Source organism: Salminus brasiliensis, chromosome 7 (genome assembly GCF_030463535.1).
Source record: "Salminus brasiliensis chromosome 7, fSalBra1.hap2, whole genome shotgun sequence".
In the NCBI taxonomy this organism is placed as follows: domain Eukaryota; kingdom Metazoa; phylum Chordata; class Actinopteri; order Characiformes; family Bryconidae; genus Salminus; species Salminus brasiliensis.
In genome coordinates this window covers 37,754,919-37,780,077 of record NC_132884.1, presented here as the reverse complement: position 1 = coordinate 37,780,077, position 25,159 = coordinate 37,754,919, and the positions used below count along the sequence as shown (strand labels likewise).

General features: G+C 41.6%; 1 protein-coding gene across 5 annotated transcripts in view; it reads left to right on the top strand.

The window, feature by feature from the left end:
- nav1b (neuron navigator 1b) overlaps positions 1-25,159 on the top strand; it is a 147,658-nt gene that overhangs the window by 65,454 nt on the left and 57,045 nt on the right. For all 5 annotated transcript variants that reach the window (XM_072684831.1, XM_072684829.1, XM_072684830.1 and 2 more), the window contains one exon: positions 5,817-6,176. In XM_072684831.1, coding sequence (XP_072540932.1) covers positions 5,817-6,176 — 360 coding nt within the window. The remainder of the gene's footprint in view (positions 1-5,816; positions 6,177-25,159) is intronic.

Below are 25,159 nucleotides of genomic sequence, written 5' to 3'. Positions count from 1 at the left end.
AGCACCACTTTCTGTAGGAATGTTATTATTAGTGTTTATTATAACATCAGTGTTTTACTGAGCTAATACACTTACTGCCCAGATAAGCAGCGGTTCACTCCTAACCTTTGTACAGTCCTGGATGTCAAATCTTCAGAAATCTGCACTTTCAACATCGTATTATCTTGGCCCCGAAAAAGTGATTCTTCTCTGCGTGTCTGTGGTCTTGGCAGTTTGTCAGCCAAAGCATACAAAAATAATTGCCTGCCCCCCAAAAAACAGCCTTCCTCCTAATTATGCTTGTAAGCTTGCCCAGAAACCTAGAATTTACTTATCTATGTTATTGTTTCCTCAATTCCTTAGTTTACCAGGTCATCTCCATGTCAGATGTCCATGTCTGTATGTGTTACCAAGTTCTACTCTGATCACTGTTGTGCTAACTAGCCCTGATTACTCATACAGAGATAGTTCACATCAGTTCACATCAGCGATGCTTTGAGGCCTATAGAGCCTTATTGCCTGGATAATTCCTTTGGGTATTGTCTTCCAGCTAAGAATTCCAGCTGAAATCTGAACACACACACAAACAAACATATACACATTCATTACACATGATAGCTAATCAGTGGACTGAATATTGTTTTGTATGTAAACATGAAAAAGGAAATAATACTTAATATTATAATATGTTTTTTATTTACCTTAAAATAGCATCTTTAGAATCATGCCGATGCTCCACTGACTGTAACAGGGAGAATAGCATCTCTGTCATTGCCACTCCAGGTCGAAATGCTGCGTAACTCGATCATATTAGTGTCAAATCCTGTGTAGTATTACTCTACCGCTTCAGCCCACATGCTTCTAAACCTTCAGTATCTCTCAGCTCGTCCAGAAATGCATGTTTGCACAGCTGTCCATGAGGGGGCGCTCATGCGGTGGTGTAAAAGTAAATTACAGTATCTCTCAGCTCGTCCAGAAATGCATGTTTGCACAGCTGTCCATGAGGGGGCGCTCATGCGGTGGTGTAAAAGTAAATTACAGTATCTCTCAGCTCGTCCAGAAATGCATGTTTGCACAGCTGTCCATGAGGGGGCGCTCATGCGGTGGTGTAAAAGTAAATTACAGTATCTCTCAGCTCGTCCAGAAATGCATGTTTGCACAGCTGTCCATGAGGGGGCGCTCATGCGGTGGTGTAAAAGTAAATTACAGTATCTCTCAGCTCGTCCAGAAATGCATGTTTGCACAGCTGTCCATGAGGAGGCGCTCATGTGGTGGTGTAAAAGTGAATTACATCTGTAATCTGTACATCTGTAGGGGGAGCCCAGGAGCAAAAATGCCCATTCTAATCTAATGCTGCTTTCTGAGTACCTATGAACAAATACTTTCCATAGTGTTTAAATACATGTTAAATAATTATAGTAATTAATAATTACATATTTATTTGGAGGCACATTTGTCAATAATACCTTTATAAGATGTTCTTCAGCCAATATAACATATAATATGAACAGCAGGAAAAGGGTAAGATCACATAAATAACACTGTAATAAGCTGATTTTTGTAATCTTACAGTTCAGTATGAGTGATTATTATGGGAATGGCCAGCAGCTCCTAAAATCCACCATTAGTTTTCACATAAAGTTCAGATTTACTGTCACATGACCACTGTGAAATCCTGAAGAATTCCATTAAACAAGCTGACTGAGAGATATCTGTGTTCCTGGAAAACTCTTTGACAGTGTTACTGCACAGTGGTTGATGTCCAGTGATAATTCTGTTTGGTGATTTAGTGTTCAGCTCAGAGAACGTACTGTATAAGACGCCATCAGGTCACAGAAGACAAATGCGAACAATATGTCTCTCCTAAGCCGATTCTTGATGTGTTTATACAGTGAAAATACCAGGGTTTCTTTTTGGAGGCTCCTGGGAGAAGGTGTGCGCTGTAGAATCTCAATATTTTTCACAGTAGCCACATTTATCACTGTAGACGCAGCTGCCTCAGAGCCTCCTGATGTGTCTCCTGATGTGCCTCCTCTCAGTTCTATTAGAACTGAATTCAAATACAGTCATGACTGGGGTTACAGTAGCACCTGCTTATGATTTGAGGAGGGTTCCTATTAGTGACTACTGACAAAGAAGGTATTTATTGAGTATCTGCTCCGAGATAGAACTGAATATTTAGGCTTAGAGGCCGGGTTGTCTTTCCTGTGGTCTGCATGTGGTGAGTGATGGAACAAAGGGAGGAGATGGGGTGGAGGTGGGTGCGATGTTTGTTCGACACGGAGATGGACTGAGAAGGGAGGTTATATAAGGGGCTTTATGGCCAGGAGGAGGAGTTCAAGGCGTGGTTCAGTTATGTGTATAAATCAAAATAGTATAATTAGTATAACACGTATGTGCCTTTGGTTGCTGCTCAGAAATCATTTAGCAACCCTATTTACAACCCTGTTATTTAGCCTCAGAATGAAACACACAGAGTTTCCAAATAAGGAAGGCTTGTAATAAAAAAGGGCCAGGCACTGCTTTTATTCTATAACCCACATAAACAAAAACACTGTAATTATTCCAGAGTTTTACAGGCTGGTGCTGCTGCTGTCCTCTGGTTGTGTCCTCTCAGTGCGATGTGCTGTTAGCAAGCTGAAGGGATTGGGGCCGGTTAGCTTTTTGCCTTGTCCCCTATCCGTTTTGTGTGTTTAGCTCCAGTTTGGTTCAGCTGAGGTAGTCCAGTTTGTTTTCGAGGGAGCAAATGTTAGAGAGTAGAGACAGTAAATGTCCACTCACGCTAGGAGACAGTAAATGTCCACTAGCGTGAATCACTGTCGGCTCCCCGTGGCTTTTGCCTTATAGTGCATCAAATTTGAGCCCCCTTACTGCAGACACTGGCATAGGAAAAGCCACAGTCAAGAGGCCTGGTTCGCATAGTAACCTTTAGTCCCATAACTAGGGAGTTTGGAGGTGATGAGCTGCTCTCTAGTATCAACAACACCATATTCTCCTCAGGTCGGCATCACCATTTTGATGTTGCCAGATTTGAATTGGGCTTTACGAGGCAGTAAACTCTTCAGACATTCGGTTGGCATTCACCACCACTGTGAACAGTCCTGACTGGTTACGTTTCTAGAGAATGAAGCCTCTCTTTATTTCTATCTCAAGCATTTATTGATTTAGGAATGTAGAATTTTTCAGTGGAATTTGCATTTTGTGCATTTCATATTTCATATGTAGTGTTGTGAGAGCATGTGTGTGTGAGAAAGAGAGAGAGAAAGAGAGAGAATAAGCGAGGGAGAGACAGAATGAGTGATGTTGTCTGTCAGTATTAATGCCACACTGCCGGCTCTGTTGGGACAAGCGCCTCCAGGAAGCAAGAATGTTGCATTTCCTGTCCATTAGGAATTAAAGAGTGACAGATAGAGAGAGAGAGAGGGTGGGGAAGGCATTTTCTCTGAATGAACACTAACACTTAGGAAATAACATAGTGCATCCAACAACAATGAAACTGTCGCCATCTTTTCCAAAGCAATAAAAACATGGTAGCTCACAGAAAGCCCAGATTCTTCATGCTGATCAATTTTACTGTCTGCAGTGTGGACATAGATGAGCCATAACTCCTCTGGCGGCAGATTTAGACCAGTAAAAAAACAGTATACTCTTCCAGCTGCTTTCCATTCTGACAGCAGAATGGACACAATGGGATACTATGTGGAAAGTGGTTAAAAAAAAGGTTGTTCACACTCACACATCTCATTTACCAAACGGGAAATCTAGTACCATCAAGTTCATGTGTTTTGGCTAACCAAAAAAGGGTTGTTCTGTGGCGTTCTAGGAAGAATTTGGCAACGTTATTTGTAAGAGTGTAAAGGAATATGAGAAATCCCACAGGGTTGAGCGCAGAAACGAGTGACTGGAATCAGATCAAAAACACCTGGATGAGTGAAACAGTGAAACATCATAGGGTGGCCTGTATTAGATGACGAAAGGTGTACATTATAGAGGTTAGCTGCTCCACAGTGACCCGTGGGGAACCATCGTTATGCCATTGGGAGGTACTCAATGTGGAGAAGTCCATTCTCAGGACAGCTTCACTACAGTGGGTCTACAACATCCCACAAAGTTAGAGGTTTCCGAGATGTTTCTGCCCTTCGCCCGGTGCCCTATTATCCTGCCTTTTTAGACATCAGTCAAATCGTGTCCTTTGCCCATGATGATCATTCTGCACTCTGCGACAACTGACTGGTGTGCTCGCTTATTTATATATGCAGTAAACCCCGTCACATGGCATCTGTGGCGTCCCAGGCCGCGTTTATTCCATAACCAGGGCTGGTTATGATGTTATGATATGACTGGGACAGTAACCTGTAATGAACAACCTCATATCACCTCCGACACCTTCCATCATCTGAGCCAAGGGTGGTTATTCCTACTATTGATGTGTGAGTGTGTATAGATATACAGTCATATGGTCTCTAAGAAAAAATCACATATCATGATATATCATATCATGTCATCAGTGATTTGTGAGGCTATGGGGCATGTTTTGCTCTTCCTGCTCTCCACCCTGATTGATAAATGATCTAGAACATATAAAAATAGCAGGTCCTGATGCACAGGTGGGGCTGAAAGCTCTTGTATAATTTAGTTGGACTGGCACATCTGGTTATGTAATCTCCACCCTCCATAGAAAAGCTCCTCCACAGACTGGCCTACTTCTGCTTGCAGCCTACACACACTCACGCTCACACACACACACACACTGACGCATACACCCTAAATCTTTATGACTGTGGGTGCACAGTTGTGATGCTGCCTCCATTTTATTTGTGTCAGACAGAGAGCTGAGTAGTTCATGCACAAAATCATAATCATTAAAAATACAGCAGAATACCATTAAACTATGTGAAGGAGAATATTTGTTGAAGTGCTAGCTCTATGACTGCATCCTCCAATCTCCTGAAATGAACACTTATTTTAGTGAGATTTCTTGGTAGGTGTTTTATCCTCAGTGCAACATGAACAAACTACAGATGTGAGTTTCTTTACAAATCAGATGTGATGCAAGAATTGGAAATATATGCTGCTGCTGTATTTGCAGAGCAGGAGTACCCTAAAATGAAATATATACAGAGCAGGAGTACCCCAGAACCAAATATACGCAGAGCAGGAGTACCCCAGAACCAAACATGCGCAGAGCAGGAGTACCCTAAAACGAAATATATACAGAGCTTGAGTACCCCAGAACCAGATATATGCAGAACAGGAGTACCCCAGAGCCAAAAATATGCAGAGCGGAAGTACCCCAGTACCAAATATACACAGAGCAGGAGTACCCCAGAACCAGATATACATATAGCAGAAGTACCCCAGAACCAGATATACACAGAGCAGAAGTACCCCAGAACCAGATATACACAGAGCAGAAGTACCCCAGAACCAGATATACACAGAGCAGGAGTACCACCAGAACCAGATATACACAGAGCAGGAGTACCACCAGAACCAGATATACACAGAGCAGGAGTACCACCAGAACCAGATATACACAGAGCAGGAGTACCCTAGAACCAGATATTCAAAGAGCAGGAGTACCCTAGAACCAGACACACACAGAGGGAAAGTACCACAGGACCAGATATATGCAGAGCCGAGTTCCCCTGAACCAGATATATGCAGAGCCGAGTTCCCCTGAACCACATCTACCCTATAAACAAATATAAGCAATATCTTATTCTTCTTCTGTTCCCTTCTCAATCTGCATCTCTCTCTTTCTCTCTCTCTCTCTCTCTCTCTCTCTCTCTCTCTCTCTCTCTCTCTCTCTCTCTCTCTCTCTCGCCCCATCTCAGTTGCCTGGACAGTAGTGTGTGCTACGACAGTGACGACACCAACGCCCGCAGCATCTCCAGCCTATCAAACCGCTCCTCTCCACTCTCATGGCATCACGGTCAGTCCAGCCCTCGTCTGCAGGCCGGAGACGCCCCGTCAGGTGGCGGCTACTCGCTCAGTGGCAAGGCCTCGTCCCAGTACACCGCCCACACCATGCCTGCCCGCTGCTCCAGCCGCATCAGCAGCCACACCACCCGCACAGAGCTCATCGAAGGTCTGGACGTTGGAGACGTTGACACCAAGTCTGGCTACCTTAGCGATTCGGACCTGCTGTGCAAGAGCCTGAATGATGACGATGATGACGATAATCTGGCCAATGGGTAAGATCTCAGCCCTGCTGTGTGTTAATGGTGTTCTTACTCATGTCAATGCTGGCAGTAGGTCCTGTGTCTGTGTTGCACTGCCAGTCGGAGGTTTGGGATCATTTGAATATTTCATATTAATTATTATTATTATGGTATATGCTATTGTAACAGTTGTGATCCAGACATAAAAAAAGATGGTTTTAGTTTAAATGTAATGTTTTCGGGGTCAAGAGAAAACTATTAAAAGGGCCAATCTGGCTCAAATCACCAGATTTCAGGAAAAGTTCTTCTCATCTTGGATCTCCTTCCAAGAAATAATGTAATTGTGCCAAAAGATAGTGTGCACAATTGCGGTCTTGTAGGCTGTGCTGTAAGTTTTGCCAAGAAAAGGTGCCAAAATTGAAAAGTAATTTCTATTGAAGTTATGATGCTGGATTCATGCAATGTTTCAATATTAGTCTTTGTTTTAAAATGTGTCAGATGTAGAGATTTCCATTTAATAGCTGGAAATCTGGAAAATATTTTCTTTTTGAACCTCTTTGACCCCTTTTATATCTCCATACTGAAGCTCATCAGATCTTCCAGACTTTGATGTTTATTACTGGTATTGCACTACACTCCTGGCAACAAAGTATATGTATTATCATGATAAGGGTTTCTGGTTTTTGAGCTATTCAAAATTGGACAGAAAATGCATCACGCTAAAAACAGAGACTTTCAGGGATTTCATAAGAATTGACCTGAATGCTAAATGATATATAACTGATTAGGAGATGTATAACTATATATAGATATATAACTATAACTGATTAACAACTTTTGCAAATAGATGACCAGATACTCCCTTGTTGCTGTATGGAGTAATAATGTGCAACTACACACTTATTAAAAGTTATTGAGCCAATATTGACTATATTGAGCTTCTGTAATAACTGTGTAGTTACACATTAATACTCATTTAACAGCAATGTAACTACTGGTGAAACTAGTGAATACATATTATATATTTTTATTCATATATAGTTATCCTCATCTTATTACATGTGTATAATCACATTAAAGAGAATATGCTGCTATGGATATTGAGATAAACGTGTGGAATTACATGAGTCAAAACTCAAGTTGATATGTGTGTGTATTTACACAGGCCTTACTACTGTCTTCCATCTTTGATAGTAAATACATCACCAGTAGTTACATTTACATTTATAGTATTTAGGAAGTGTAATATTATAATCATTATATATTAATTTAATATAAGTAATGAACTGAGACCAAACTACTGATGAACTACTGATGAACTACTCCAAATGTTTATACCTTGAAGAGTATATAGCGTTTAGGATTAGACGACCGGTCAACAGAGAAGGGAGATCATCCAGTGTCACAGAAAGGACACCTCCACAGGATAGGCTGGGGTGGAAAATGTCAGTTTTCCCCCATAATACAGTGCGCTTTGGAAGCAGTTCACTAAACTGGTGGAGCAGCAGAGGACCAGCAGCCCCAGTGCAGTGCAATAAGCTGAATGTAAAAGCACTAGAATAACAGGCTTCAAAGTGCAGCGTATCAGAGGGAGCATACTAATCAGCCTCATTAACAGAGAGGCATGTGGAGATGATGGAGGCTGCTACAGGAACGGCCTCTGGCCTTATAGATTGCAGTGCACCAAGCCTACTGGGAGTGGCAATAGCACTACCTTCCGCTCTAAACTACCAGACTGCCTAAATCAGTCACTTTGGCATAACATGTTTAATAAGCGGCTCTGAGTGGGTCAGTAGCCTAATGCGCTACTAATGCACTATGGCCCGGGGTTGAGAGTTGAAATCCTAGCTATGTCGCTTTGTCATTGGTGGCCGGGACCCAAGAGAGCACAATTGCCTGTGCTCTCTCCAGGTGGGTAGATGGCGCTCCCTCCCCTTATCACCCTTAAAGCGATGCATTGGCTGCCCATTGATGTCACATTGGTGGCAGTTAGAAAAGTTGCTGGCGTCACATGTATGGGTGTTAAGTCCTTTCCCTCCTAGAGTTGACAGCGTTGATAGTGCTAGGGGGGATTACATATGGGTGGGTTAATTGGCAGTGCCAAATTTTGAGAAAAAAGGGAAAATTTAGACAAACAAATATATATAAATATATATAACACACTTTGTCCAGTATTTACATCATAAATCTAATTTCTTTAATGTTTTAGGCAGAATTACTTTTTTAATTCCCATTGTTTAGTTTTAAAAATACCCAAAAAAGTCAAGTTTGGGAACCCTGCATGGTCAGTACTTAGGAAATTTATATGTTCGGATGTTCTGAGCTTGACACTGAATGTTGTGGTCTGGATGCAAGAAAGGTTTTTTATGATGACTCTTAAATGAAGGCATATTTATGTAGGTGTCGCTGCACAGTAGAACAGTGCACCACCAGAGTCCAGAGTCTGCTAAATCTTCCTTAAGGTTTTTTTGTAGTCAAACAAGTACTTTTAATTTACCTTTCTAGAATCTTACAAGCAGCTCTTTTGGAAAATTGTCTTGGTCTTCTAGACCTCGACTTGACTCAACCATTTACTGCCATTTCCTTATTACATTAGGAACTGAAGAAACAGCTGCCTGCCTGGTCTTCTCCTGCTTTGTAGGCATCAATTATTTTCATTTTCAGCTACTTAGAGGAGCCCATAGCCCTATTAAGCTAATTAAGGCCTGAGACCTCAGTAAAAATGTATCTTAGGGTTCAAATTCATTCAAATGCAAATTTATTTCTAAAGCATTTTTTTTCACAACACACGTTGTCATACAGAAGCTTCACAATGATCCAGATCTGAGCCTCCTTTGAACAAGCCAAGGGTGACCGTGGCAAGAAAAAAATGACTTAGACTTAGATTGAGAGAAAGAAACCTTGAGAGGAACCAAGACTCTAAAGGGGAACCCATTCTCCTCTGGTTGACAGCGAACAGCAAAACACAAAACAGAGGCAAGAATAGCTGAAAGTGGTGTGAACAAGCTATGGCAAATGTGGCATACAGCCATAAATTAAAGTAATGTGAGTGAGTGCAAGACACAGGTGAATCAGCCACAGAGCAGGACAGCATCACAGTGGGCAGCAGTGGAGAGCCAGGTCAGATAACCCCGGGCAGCACAGTAGGAACAGGGCAGCTCGATAAATGGGAAAGAGATGGACAGCAAACAGAAAGGAAGGGAAAACAAAGGGGCTAGGAGGATTAGAGCTCAGATCTCTTGGGGTGTCTAAACTTTTGCATGGTACTCTATTCTTCATTCTAAAACTAAATAATACAGTAATCTTTCCTTAAAAAATTACAATAAAGTGAAAAATAAATCTTTAGAATTCTGTGGGGTTGGGGTGCCCACCCCAACATTTGCAGTAAAAAGTAAATAATAATAAATAATAAATAATAATTAAAGTTCAATTTAATGAAAAAATATGTTATAATAAATTATATGATACCATATTGCAATTATTTACAGTACAACTGATCCCAAACTTTTGACGGGTTGTGTGTGTTTGGGGAAGTTTCACGTTTGCGTCTCCATCTGGTCAATAAGGTGCTGGGTACTGCTGCATATTTGAAAGGGTTAAAGGATGACCTTGAGCTGTCCTCAGTGTGGCTGCTGGAGCCCAGATTAGCAGAGGGGAGCACGGCAGGTGGCTGTACTCAGTTAGGAAGCGCTTCCTCTCTCTCTCTGTCTCTCTCTTTCTCTCTCGGCACGGCACACAGGAACTGCTCATGAGGATCGGTGGTTCGCTGCCGCTGTCACTGCAGCCCCCATTGTTCTGTTTCTGGTGGCTGCGTCTCTATCTTCAGATAATAATGTACCTCCTACCGTCGTTCAGAGGACGCCAGATATTCACTAACACCACCCCGAATTTCACACAAGCACACACATTTTTCAACTGGGAATCCAGGACGCTTCTCTAGTCCTTTTTATCCTTTTTATCAGAGGAGTTCATGCAGTGGGATTTAGTGGGGGGGTCAGACCCACCCAGAGAGAGAGGAGGGAAAGAGGAAGGCAGAGAGCAGGAGTAGGGTAAAATTGGTAAAGGAAGAACTGGTACAAAGGCAGAGGGGTGGGGAGGCAGGAAGTGAAGGCATTGGCTTGGGACTGGATGATCTGACCCAGTTTATTTTATTATAGCAAGGATGGCAGTGGGTGAGCAGACCCACCCACCAGCCCACCCGTGCATATAAATGACACTCAAACTGAGTGGGTGAACAGACCTGCTCTGTTCTCTCTTATTAAATACATTACATAAGGTGGGCACACCCACACTGCTCTCATACTAAAAAAGACATGGCATGAGGACCCACCCTATCTTCTCATATTAGCCCCTTATACTGCAAGGCTCTAAATATGGGCCCACACTTTAATGCTTAGTCTGAAAACTACCAAATGTACATATTACGTGTATATAACATGCCTCCACACATCAATTATTTTTATGTGTTCCTACACTGTTAAAAGTATAAGATCCTCAAGGAACTTTTGGAGGTTCTTTAGTTTGGAACTGTGGAGGAACCTTTCAAGGTGCTTTGAGGAACCTTCAAGGAACCTTTTCTTCTGAAAACCTTGTTTTAAAGGTTCCTCAAATCACACAGTATCAAATTGAAGAACCTCCAAAAGTTCCTTATACTTTTAACAGTGTTCCAGTATTAGCAGGGGCCCGGAGGGTAAAGGGGGTGAAGGTGCTGAGGGGGCTGGACTCTAGGCCCCCATTCTTCAAGATTGTTTATCAGTAAGTGATAAAAAGTAAATGAAAAAATCATATGAGCAAAGTAAAGACCAACGTATGCTTGTTTTAGGGTCAACATGATCTAGGATTGGGCAGCATCCTCTTTTCTCATGCCATCATACCCTCATATAACTGCGGGGAGTAGTGAAAGCTTAGCTAGCTCGACTACAGATACGGCAAATATCAGGCAGCTCAGTGCAGCTGCTGTTGACTAACTGACACTAGTACTGATGATAAAACAGTTTTGTCATGTTTGGACTCGTGGCTGAACAGCTAGGCTTAGATACGTTAGCTAACAGGCTAAACACCATAGCACAGGCGTTCCAGCTAACTGTTCCAGCTAACTGAGGCTCAAATCATACAGGTTTAGAGCATAAAGCCTCAGAGCTGAGAGCACAGGGTCGAGTGAACGGTCTTGGGAGTGTTTTCCGCTGTGGTCAGGCTCATTAAGTAGACTGGTTTATCCAGATTTGCCCCATTTTCAGCGCATCAGTGAGCTCCCACAGCGCCCCCACCCTGTAGCTCTCTTAAATGCACAGAAATGAATAAGCTATCATTACGGAGATACCGGCATACAGTTATGGAGATATCGGAGATATATAATTTCTTATATACATGTGGCTCAATCTATCAGAACTTGGAGCCAGAACTGCCAGTTTTATACATGAATAATAACTGAGGTGATGACGGTTATGAGCTCAACACCACGGCAGACATCACATTACCATGTGATTGCGGAAATAAGGTTATCGTGACATTTCCTAAAGTGGTCTTCTGCAGTTGTAGTCCATCCGTCCTCAAGGTTGGAGGTGCATTCTGAGGTGCTTTTCTGCTCACTACATCTGTACAGATGTGCTGCATGCTGCAGTGTATTAGCTTATTAGATTACATTGTATATATCACTGGCCTGTTGATATTTGTGTGTGTGTGTGTGGATAACCAATCCCATGTGGCTGAATACAGAACCTCAGGCATGGTTGCCAAGGTGACCATTAGCACTTTTGAGCCACCTGCTGTGTGCCACCTGCTCTCAGGTCAGCCGAGCAGCACAGCTACATCCATCCCCCCTGCCTGTGTTAATGCATTAGCTCCCCAGTCAACACATCAGCATTCACATTAGCATGAGCATTAGCATCTAGCTCTGCTGCTTTCTTCATTTATTAGTATACATTAGTAGTCCTTTATTTCCACTGTGATGCTTTCAGCTAATTCAAGGAGCTGGATGATATTTCTGGGAACGCACACATACAGATGTGCCTGAGCAAGCTAAGGAGGTTTCGCTGATACTAGGAGACGAGGATCCTTTGCGGTAACCTTGGTGATGAGATGAGGAGAAATGAAAGGGGAAGGTGAAGATTTTGCTTGCAGCTGCACCTTCAAGCTCTTGTAATCGATTTCCCTCGGCCGCTAGGAAATAGCTTCTCCGGCAGTGTGGGTCAGCGCATGATGTTTCCAAAAAAGCATCCCAGAGCTAATGTTTTATGACCAGCAGAAGCCGATAAATTTCTTTTAGAGGCCGAGGCTAATAGAAACGTTACGCCTGTAGTTTGAACAGGAATGACACCACAGGGAAGTCGGAGATGAGCTATGTGACAGTGGAACTTGACTGAATATTTCCCCATTCCCCAGCTCGGTGGAGAGTGGGTGAGTCATGTATTTTAGCATCTCCTTAACGAGAGATTTGGGGTCAATAAAAAAAAAGGGAAAAAATGAGGTCCCGTGACAGATAAACAATGGCAATCGATTGTGTGCTGTGCCAAGCAAGCAATCAACTTTACTTTATTCCCCTTTGCAGAGTCACACTACAAAACTTATTACTAATATACACTATTATGTCCAAATATTTGTGGACTCCCCTTCTAATGATGCCATTTAGCTACTGTACGTTTCACCCATTGCTGACACAGATGAGCAAATGCAGTTCCCGTAGAGAAGTACTGCCACTCTCTGGAACAGATTAACACGAATCTAATAGCTCCATGCCTAATTCCAGGCATGGGCTAGAGGGGGATCATCTGAAATGACGGTTGGTGATCCGTCCAATAATTTTTGTAATGAGTTTGGGAGTTGGGGATGATGAGGTGGGGATGATGATGATGATGTTGTTGTCACTGTGTAAGTGCAATCAGATCCTCACAGCAATGCAATCCAAAATCTAGTAAAAAGAAAGCCTTCTTCCCTGGACAGTAGAGATTGTGACTCAACAACAAAAGCAGGATTTTAATACCCTTGATTTTGGAAGAAACAGTGAATGAGCAGGTGTCCCAATACTTTTGTCCATGTCATGTAATGCAGGTGTATGTACAGTATTAAATCTGCTACCTATGATTTTCTTGAAAGTGTTTAGGTCAGTGAATTCTAAATTGACGTGGTATAGTAAGGAAAGGTTAACAGTTTACATTTTTCAAAATAGTAAATAAATATGAATTAAAAATAGAAATGATCAAATGATCAGAAGGTTGATTTTGAGGGAAAATGTCTTTCTTCAACTCGTACTGCACATCTGCTCCACTGCTTCTCGCTTAAGCAGGTGTTAATTGTCCATTCAGCGCAGAAATCTATGGCCTTTCAATGGGCCTCGTTTGAAGCCTGCACTGAACCCCACCTGAACACAAGTGCTACTCTGTAGCCCACCTACATTATTCCTCTCTGTTCCCGTAATAGAAACACATTAAACTCCCACTTTTCACCCTGTGGCTTCTGAGGCGTTCAGAGAGTTTCCCAGAGATGAACGAGCACATTTTGCCAGTGCTTACATTCTAGAAACCATACAAACACACAGTTGACCGACACTGTCAGCTGCGGTTAAGACATTTGGACTCTCAAAGATAGCAGAGATCTGAGGCCTGGCCTGGACGCAGCTATCTTGTTGTCCACCTCTTTCCTACACTGGGAAAAAGACAGTGATCTGTTTGGTGTTTGGTCCGTTTAGTGTTTGATGGATAGCGTGAGGTAATGCTTTAAACAGAGCTTGCAACAATACCAGCCCACCCAGAATCCTCCTTGCTTATGATTGCGCAAGATTAGCACTGTCGCTAGCTGACTTAAGACCGCATCCAAAGCAAACAATCAAGAGTTTGGAATGCTGTGAGATAACGGGGGTGTGAAAATGTAGCAGTATGCCAACACAGGGGCTAGGATTTATATATCAATGATCAATAATCAATATTATCACATATATCACATATATGTACTTTAAAAAAATATATAATTATATTTTAAATCCAGAAAAGTTATATTAATGTGTATAACACCATCGATTATAGAATTCTAATTTAACTCTAATATCAGTGATCAATAATCAATTTCAGATAAATAATTTTTTTATTAAAATTTCATTACATAAAAGTCCAAAAAAAAAGGTGGTTTCATGTGTATAACGCCATCAGTTATGACGTTTTACCATTTACTATAATACAGCTTCAATAAATGTACTGTACAGATCAGCCATAACATTAAAACCACCTCCTTAATATTGTGTAATACGTCCCCCTCATGCCACCAAAACAGCTCTGCCCTGAACTCCATAAGACCTCTGAAGGTGTCCTGTGGTATCTGCCACCAAGACGTTAGCAAGCAGTTAGCTTACAGTCATGTCGGTTGTAAAGTGGGGCCTACACATACCGCATTAATGAGCCTTGGGCACCCATGACCCTGTTGCCGGTTCACCAGTTGTCCTTTCTTGGACCACTTTTGGAAGGTACTGACCACTGCATACCAAAGAAATAACCCCACAAGACCTGCCTGATGTTTTGGAGAGGTTCTGACCCAGTCGTCTAGGCGTCACTGTTTGGGTCTGGTCTGCTTACAACACCAACATTACCTTCAAGAACTGACTGTTCACTCACCTCCCAACATGTAGATCCCACCCATTGACAGCTGCCATTGAAACCAAATAATCAATTTGCTACACCTGTCAGTGGTTTTAATGTGGTGGCTACTTAGTATTTACTAATATTTAATAATTAAAACATTTATTTTTGGGCAAAATGAAATTCTCAGGCTGTCTGCAAAAAAATAATAAAGGGGTTGTCGGGTAGAGAGATTCATTATGGCTGAATGTGACGGGCTATAATTGGTCGCACAGGCAGACGGGTGGAGATACACACTGATGGAGAGGTAATGGCGGATTGCAGAATGATCCCACCCAGCCTCTCTCTCTCTTTCCGCTGCAGCACCATGCCTCAGAACATGCGGCACATGGATGCATGGGACATGTTGCCATGGCAACCATAGTAACCCCCATCTTCAGTCTGACCCACTGAAAAGCGAAGTGTGTGTGTCAGTGTGTTAATGTGTGTGTGTCTGGAATGCCAATGAAGGCCTGAAATGTCTGCTTATGAATATACAGTATGATAACAAAGGCGCTTGATTAGAGGTTATGTCAAACAGGCCTTGTTTCGCATGGTAGCTTGGTCACGCCCCATTTTTTATTTTTACCCGAATATATCTCCAATATCTCCTTATTTAGTCTGCAGACAGAAGCCGAGGACAGGTCAACATTCAGTCTGGACTCTTAATGAGATTTGTTTACGAAGGATAGTCCTGGTTCTAAAACCTTGAGATTGACTGAGTGGTGTATATATCCCATAATATGGCTGCACACATCAGTTGAATTGACCCATAGATGCTTTGCCTCACTGTCTGGACAAAAATCGTGTCTCCAGAATTCCCTGGAAATCTTAGAAATGCTCCATTGATGCGCATGTCAGCAGTATTCACTGTACCATTGATCAATCGTTAATCAATTGATATGAACTAATGTATATGTCCGAACAGGATGACTGACCTCAACTACTTGCAAGTTGCATCCATTGCTGACACAGATGTGCAAATGCACACACTCGCACACACACACACAGCTTGTCTAGTCCCTGTAGAGGAGTACTGCCAATAGAATAGGTCTCTCCGGAACATGAACCTATGCCACCATGCCTAATGCCAGGCATGGGTTAGAGAGGTGTAAAGGCCCCCAGCATTGAACTGTGCTCTCTGGGATGATGGATGGAGCTCCATCCAGTATTTTGGGATGAGTTGGGGATGAAGTAGGGTGATGATCATCCTGACCATCCTGACCATCCTGAATGCAATCAGATCCTTACAGCAATGCTCCAGAATCTAGTAGAAAGCCTTCCCTGAACAGAGACAGTTAGTCCAGCAAAAGCAAGGCAGATTGATTTCGGAGGAATCAACAAATTAGCAGGTGTCCCAATCCGAATCTAACAGCCGTCAGTCATTATAAAATAACTGTAACACATGGGCTCTTGTGTCACTCTTTTAAAGGCCTCAGGACGTACAGTGAAATGTGAAGGCCCTTTGTCTTCCTGCCCGACATCTGTTGGGAATTTTGGTGTGTGTTGAGGGGGAAACCTCATTGTGTACAGGATGTACCTCATTAAACACATCTTAGGGAGGTAGAGGTACAGCTAGGAGACCATGTGGACATCAGCTGGACGCATACTTTGGCCTAAAAAAAATCTGGGCAGGAAAAGGGGTCCTGGGGGGCAAAAATAACATGAGATATCCAGTGACGTCCAAACACATGCTATCCCAGGTGGTCTGGGTTTAGACATATTAACTGAGTCTGCACAGTTTACCAGTCCACCTTTGCCCTATTCATTGATGTAAAGGGACCACCACTGACCAGATAGTATTTGGGTGGTGGACTGTTATCAGAATAGCGGTGACAGTGATTTGCTCTTAAAAATAAAAGTGGTTTAAATGGTTCTTTGAGTGATGCCAAAAAGAACCACTTCTAATCCCATAGAGAAGCTGAAGAACCTGAAATCTTTAAAAGGTTCTTCACACTGATTCATAATTTTAATTTATATCTCTATTACAGACGAGGCCTCATTCCCCAGTATTTTCTTAAAATGTTATATATTTATATAATATTTATAATATTAGATATTAGTTCTTGAGTTTTAATAAAATGTCTACGTCAGATTCATCATGTGTTCTTGAAGCATGGAGTTGTTCTCAGCTCTACTCTTATAATGCATATAATGTTCTTATAATGCTCTTACAATGCTTATAATGTGCTTACAATGCTCTTATAAGGCTTGTGTAATGCTTATAATGTGCTCATAAAGTGCTTATAAGGCTTGTATAATGTTCTTAAGGCTTATAATGTGCTTATAATACTCGTAATAATACTTTTATAATGATCTGTTAGTGTTTACAATGTTCTTATAATGCTTTTATAATACTTAGCTTTTATAATGCTTACAATTCTCGTATAATTCTTATGCTCATATAATGCTCTTATAATGCTTATAATGCTTATATAATGCTTATAATGCTCTTATAATGGCCATTATGCTCTTATAATGCCTATTACGCTCATATAATGCTCTCATAGTGCTTATAATGCTCGTATAATGCTTTTATAATGCATATAATGCTTGTATAATGCTCTTATAGTGCTTATAATGCTCTTATAATAATTGAGATCTGTTCAATTTATGAGCATTAAAAGAGCATTAGATGCATTATAAGAGCATTATAATGATTATAATGCTTTTATTGTGCCTTTAGTGCTCATCAATCATAAAAGACACATCATCATTTTAAAATCCTGTCCTCATTTTGAGGTACCATCAACATTTTTAAATACTGCGGTAAACAGTATTACCATTATACCTCCCTAAACCTAGAGAGGGTGAGCACTGCTGCTTGTTCTAATATGCATATCTATCTGTAAGTTACACTGATTCTAAGTCATGAAGCCTAGAGTACCAGCATGTAGGCCTGAATCTTGATGATCTTGATGAAATTGATGATTGAGGATCAGTTCAGACCATCCTTTTCTTAGCCAATATCAGACCGATACTGACCAATAGCATCAGACTAAATGCCAAAAATGCAAGACAATTCTACAATTTACAAAGCAGCTACTACGACTTTCATATTCTCGGCCAATCCATTCAGCCTGTCGTCCCTTTTGGACGACTTTCATTCCTTTGTGTCCCCATTGTGCTCCATCCGTTGTGTGTGCATGACAGTCATTCCTCAGACAGAAAGACAAAGCCAGCACGCGGCTCTGCTCTCACTGAAGAAATGAGTTGGCCTGACGGCGTCGTCTTGCAGCGATTTTCCAGCCTAGTGGTTTGAGAGAGAGAGAGAGAGAGAGAGAGAGAGACAGACTAAGCTCAGATCATCACTGAAGCATACTGACGGAGAGCATCATCAGCCTAAGCTCTGTGCTGCTGCAGCAGCTCTATCATTCCCCTGGCCTTTAGCCATTCCACTTAAAACTGCAGAGTACTGAATCGGCCCTTCCTGAAGGAATCCACTGCTGAAGTGAAGGTATGGCAAACAGGGTGAAGTGCTGGAACTGGACGCAGAGCACTGTCTGCTCACTCTTTATGCCCCCTATTGGACAGATACTGCAACTGCATGCATGTAGAGTCTTGTGTGAAGGGTGTGTATGTTCACTGTATGGACAAAAGTATTGGGACACCTGCTCATTCATCGGTTCTTCTGAAATCAAGGGTATTCAAAGAGAGTTTATCTTGCTACTCTCCAGAATTAACAACACTGTGTTGTCTCGAAGTCGCTGTCGCATTTTGCAGTTTCATCAGCTTTCACTAATGCTTTCACTAGCCCCATTTGGGGGTGTCGCTAGTGGGCTGGGTGGATGTCAATTTTGGAATCGGCCCATTTTCCAGCTCTGTTTTGGTTAGGCCGATTTCTGTTGAAGGAGGAGACAACAGTGTTTGAGGCTCACGGTTTATCACTGCCATGTACTGAACTCTCATTTCACTGCTATGCCAAGAAAAATACACTTTGACAGTCTAGGGCCCCATTCAGATACCATTGCTGCATTCTGTAGCATTAACACTGCGTGTCTTCACCGGATCCCACAATCTGAAATTTTATTTTACCCAAAAATTTGACTTCCGATCCATACGTTCTCATCAAGGTGTTGGTCAAGCTTCTAACCACTGCAGGCCACCCAAAGGCAAACACCTAAAGTAAAAGGCATTCATGGAGGAGACACACCCCAGAGTTAAGTGCAGCGGTTATTTGAGATGTGGTGTCAGCGTTTGGACACGCAAAGCAGACTTAAGCTATTAAGATCCCTCAGTGACTTCATTTGCTTGTCTTTCATTAAAGGAAACACCCGTACACTGAGCATGTTTTTATTCTGATACGTGACCTGATCTGTAAATAAATGTCATAGTCGTGAGTAATGGGGTTGTGTGTGAGAATGTGTGTGTACTGTGTATCTTTCTGTGCTTGCATTGACCAGATGCAAAAATATAAAAAAAAGTGTCAGATTCATGTTTCTTGGCTCTCGCTTATAAATATGCATTTAAAAATAGACCATAGACTCCTAAAAATAAAGGTGCTACAAATGGTTCTTGAGTGATGCTTCAGAGGAACCACTTTTGGTTCCATATAGAACCACAGGCCTCACTGAGCAACTGTTCATAAGAGGAAATGTCTTCTTTAAAAAACGCACTTACACAGTTCTTACAAAGATTCTGACCTTCAACAGTGTTTTCTTAGTTGTAAAAGAGATCTGTCAGGGTAAGGACCCTCTAAAAGGCCTGAAGAACCTTCACTTGATGTTAACTCCAATGTAAAGGTGCTTCACACTCATCCATCTCTATCACAAACATGCTTCATTATGGGACCCCATGTGGTTTTTCTCTTGCCTCGCTCAAATAACCTATTGTAGCACCTTCATTTTTAGGAGTGTCTTTATTTTATGAAGCTAAAAATGTCAATAAATAAATAAATAAATATTTTTTTCATTGCTCTTTTTTATAAATGTACATTTAAAAATAGACCAAATAAAGGTGCTACAAAACCCACTTACACAGTTCTTATAAAGATTCTGACCATCAGCAATGTTTTCTTATTTGAAGTTTGTCCGAATTATGAGCATTGTAAGAGCATTATAAGAGATCATGTTGTAAAAGAGATCTGTCAGGGTAAGGACCCTTTAAAAGGTCTGAAGAACCTTCACTTGATGTTAACTCCAATGTAAAGGTGCTTCACACTCATCCATCTCTATCACAAACATGGTTCATTATGGAACCCAATGTGGTTTTTCTCTTTTGCATCGCTCAAAGAACCTATTGCAGCACCATTGTGGAGTGTCTTTATTTTATGAAGCTAAAAATGTCAATAAATAAATAAATAAATAAATAATTGTTTGTTTCTTTGTTTATAAATGTACATTTAAAAATAGACCATACACTCCTAAAAATAAAGGTGCTACATAAGAAGTTACACAGTTCTTACAAAGACTCTGACCTTCAGCAATGTTTTCTTATTTGACGTTCGTCCGATTTATGAGCATTATAAGAGCATTATAAGAGCGTTATCTTGCAAGATCATGTTGTAAAAGAGATCTGTCAGGGTAAGGACCCTTTAAAAGGCCTGAAGAACTTTCTCCTGATGTTACTTTCAATGTAAAGGTTCTTCACACTCATGGTTCATTATGGAACCCAATGTGGATCTTCTCTTGAACCCATTGTAGCACCTTTATATATATATTTAAAAAGGTCAGATTAATTTTTCTTGGCTCTTGTTTATAAATATACACTTAAAAATAGACCAACCCTCCTAAAAATAAAGGTGCTACAAATGGTTCTTTGAATGATGCTCCAGAAGAACCACTTTTGGTTCCATATAGAACCATAGGCCTCATTGAGCAACTGTTCTTCAGAAAAACTTTCTTCAGCAATGTTTTTATATGTGAGATTTGTTCAGTTTACAAGCATTATACAAGAATTATCAGAGCATTAACGTGCAAGACAATGTTTGCACGAAAAGAGATCTATCAGGGTGAAGAACCTTTAAAAGGCCTGAAAAACCTTCACTTCATGTTAACTCCAATGTAAAGGTTCTTCATGCTCATTCATGTCTATCACAAACATGGTTCATCATGTTGCATAGATCAAAAATCCCTTTGTAGCAGCTTCTTTTTTTAAGTGTGTCTTTATTTCTGAAGCTAAATGTGCCAAAAAATGAGCTTGTATGTTTATTATTATGATAAATTATTATTACATTCGGAGTCAGGCTGAAGCCTTGGTGAAGGTTATGGTTGTTAGCTGCTAGTTATGATTTAGAGTTGGGATTTTAGAGGTCTTTGCGTGTCTAGTCAAACACAGTATGCAAGTGTGTGCATGTGTGGGTGTGTGCATGAGTAAGACTGGGTGTATTGATTTTTTTTAATACACGTCTTATGCCATCTGGCTTGGTGAGCTCCATCTGGATTTATATTTCTGGGTGTTTTTCACACTGATTTCTTTTATAAATTTGGAATTCTGCTCACCCATCTCACTGCCCCGATCTTTTAATAACAGAAATCATAGCAGAAATCTTACAACATAGTTCTATGATCTTTAGGATATTTTTATCAGTCATCTCCTGCCGTTGGTTTTTCAGTTGGTTGAGGAACAAAGCTGAAAGAGAAGCATATGGTGTGCGGCAGCCATGTTTCTCAGTGGCAGCTGAGTGGTGGGCGCAGATAAGCAGAACGATAAAGACGTCTGATAGCAGCTTCCTGAAGCGGCACAGTCAAAGCAGAAGAACTGATAGTGAGGAATACACCAGACAGTCTGTGTGGAGAGTCTGCCCTGCTGTCTGTGTGTGTGTGACCATTACGAAAGAACACTAAAGGTTGGGGTTACATTATGGATGGAGTTAGATTTAAGTTGGAGTGATATTATGTTTGAAGTTACTGGACATCAAGGTTGGCGTGACATTAACAATGGAGGAGTTACAAAGGTTGGAATTACACTGTAGCTGGACTTACATTAAGGTTGGAGGTCCATAAAGGTTGGAGTTCTATAATGGCTGGAGTTCTGTTAGTGTTGGAGTTATATTAAGGATGGCGTTATGTCACAGTTGGAGTTGGAGGGACATTAGGGTTGGAATGACATCAAGGTTAGCGTTCTGTTGGGAGTTGCCTAACGGTTGGACTTGCGTTATGGTTGGGAGTTGTGTTACGGTTGGAGTTGTGTTACAGTTGGAGTTGCGTTACGGTTGGAGTTGCCTTCTGGTTGGGGGTTGCGTTACGGTTGGGGGTTGCGTTACGGTTGGAGTTGCTTTATGGTTAGAGTTGCGTTACGGTTGGGAGTTGCGTTATGGTTGGAGTTGCATTACAGTGGGTTGGAGTAACATTAAGGTTGGAGTCACATTATATATAGAGTTATATTAGGATTGGAGTTATGGTATGGTTGGAGTTACGGTACAGCTGAAGTTACATTAAGTCACATTATGGATAGAGTTATATTAAGATTGGAGTTATGGTACGGTTGAAGTCACATTAAGGTTGGAATCAAAATAGGGTTGGAGTCACATTATACATGGAGTTGCATTAAGGTTGGAGATACTTTACAGTTGGAGTTACTTTATGGTTTGTGCTATATCAAGGCTGGAGTTAAATTAGGATCGCAGTTACATTAAGGTTGGCGTCCTGTTACGGTTGGAGTTACGTTACGGTTGGAGTCACATTAAGGTTGGAGGTTGGAGTTACATTAAGGTTGGAGAGACCATACATTCATGTTGGGGTTACATTAAGGTAGGGGATCCTTTCACAGTGGAGTAACTTTGAGCCTATTCACACCTGGTATTAAGATGCGTCTGTAAAACACAAAGCTGTTCACACCTGACATTATGTATTTTCTGCTTGAGGCAGTGATGCGGTTAATGCAGGCGGTGCTTCGATGCATCGAGGCACTTTGGTGTGGTCATATGCGTCTCTGACCACTTCTGAATGTGGTTTAACTGATCACATTACAACACTGTACCCAGTTAACACCTGTACTGACCTATATGTTAATGCCAGGTGTGAACCTGTGTGAACGGGGCCATTAAGGATTGAGATGAATTGTGGATGAAGTTTCATTTTAGGTGGAGTTGGAGTTCAGAATTCCACCTCTAGTTGAGCTTTCTGCAGTTTGGCTGAAGATGTTGCTTCACCACAAGTTTAAATGCTCAGATGATGTCCCTCGCTTACCTCCCCACTGTGCTGGTGTCCGTGGAAATCTACACTGAAACAGCTTGACGGTGTTCACCCACAGCGTCAGCTGCTTCTTTCTTCTATGGGGGTCAATGACTTAGACAAACATTTCTGGGTCACCGCCATTGGTCAGGCGGGGTTGTCATGGTGATTTTGAGTGCTGTTGTAAGAGACAGATGTGTCTTTATTTATCTGAGGTCCAAACTGCACAGATTAATAGACCAACACTTGGCAACCTATCACAGGACATGCATGCAGCCTATGTGCATCGTTTTTGTTGTTGTTGTTGTTTCCGAACTCCAAACACTTTGGAATAGAGCACAAATGAGGACCGCATGCTGGAATCCTGAAGACTGGTTTGCATATCTATCCTAACAGTGTGAGTTTTCACTCACATAGAAAATAAATAACATTTAAAAATGAATAACATGCTTAAAATATTAGTAAAATATAGAAAATAAAATATAGTTCTACAGTTTCCCACATCTTGAGTGGGATTATTGGTAACTTTCCATTAAACTTGTTCAATCTTCCAACAGATAGCATGAAAGAACACTTTAGTGGCTGGAGCACGGACTGGTCCATCAGTATAGGTAGCTAGAGTAGTGGTTCTCAACCTGGTCTTCACATTGAATCGTGGTCAAATTAATGGAACTGTTTATACAATGAACATGGAGACTTATATATACTATATGGACAAAAGTATTGGGACACCTACACGTTATGTCTACAGGAGCTTGATTTTATACACCCGTAGCATACAGACTGAATGAAACACGATTAAGTTCACAGATTAGAAGGTGTGTCCCAATACTTTTGGCCATATATTGTATCTCTGAAGCCATGGGTTCTCACCAGTCTAACCAGTCCTCAGGCCCCCCCAGACAGTCCAGATTTGTGCTGAGAGTAGGGATTGAGCAAAAATGTGGACCATCTGGAGGACCCTGAGGACTGGTTTGATAAGCAGTGACCTAGAAGACAAATCTCTGTGTCAGTTGGAAAGATGATAATTCTATGAATCTTGGATAACACCTTCCCAAAAGTTTGGAACTTTAGGTAATGACCGAATTGTAGAACCTATTGTAGATGATTCTATAAAAAAACCTATAAACAATGGTCTTATATAGCACCAAAAAAAGGTTCCACTATTATTATGAGTCAAAGAACCCTTTGCTTAGAGACTCTTACAAGTCATAAGTAATAGTCAGTGTGTGTGGTTTTGTCTACTCATTGCCTTTCAAAGTGTGTAATTGTGTCCACTCCTCACAGGCGTCCTTGCTACTGTCTCAACACCCAGCGTTGCGTGATGCTGAGGTTCGTGTTACTAAAGGGCAGGATATGGAATCGTCTTGGGCCACACACAGAGTGTATGTTTGTGTGTCAGGCAAGGTCATTGAGGTGGCGCTAGCATGAAAGAAGGAGAGATGGAGGAGGTTCCAAGATCTACCTAGTCTTGACAGGTCCAAAAGTCTGGAGAATCCCAAAGATCCTCATGGATGTGTTGCAGTTGAATCCACAGGCTATGGAAGAAAGCATGAGGTCCCACCTGAAAACATCTGCACAGTTCTTTTTTATGTACGATTTAATAATTGATTCACTTTGCATTCAAATCCAGAACTTTATTCCAGCACCGACATCTGCCCAGGATCATCGTGGCTGAGCTGTAACGTTCTCATGCCGATCACGCCTCTCCAGGTTCCTCTTCTTCTCTTTATTTCATCTGGAGCTCATTGAGTCCACTTTTAGAGCAAATCCTTCCCAGGCCTCCCTGCTGGTCTCGCGCATAGAAGGAGGAAACTCTCCACTTCAAAGATGTACAGTGATGAATGTGTGGAAAGCCTCACAGTGTTGAGCTACGTGTGGCGTGAGCTATCATCTGGAAAAGCCATTACATCCCTCTATTACTGGCCCGGTCTAAACGTTTCACGTGATGACCAGGATTACAGTGGAGGTGAATGAATCCACGAAGCGTGGTCGAGTGATTAAAGGAAAATCTGCACAGTTGGAGAAAACCGGGGTTTCTGGAGAGTGACGTGGAAGAGTAGATGGGCAGCTTTCGTCTACAGCTCTAGCTCTAGTTCTAAGTCCTTCATGGCTACAGTCTTCAAAAATGAAAACAAGGCACATGTTGTTGTACAGCCAGAGTCCGTTATGCATATTGCTGACCGGCTCAAATGACACTGGCTGTACCGGATAGCGTAGTATCTGTCATTCACTGCTTAAAGCGTATCTATCCCATCTGTCCACCCCAACATGCTTTTGAACGAGATCCCATTTGGCA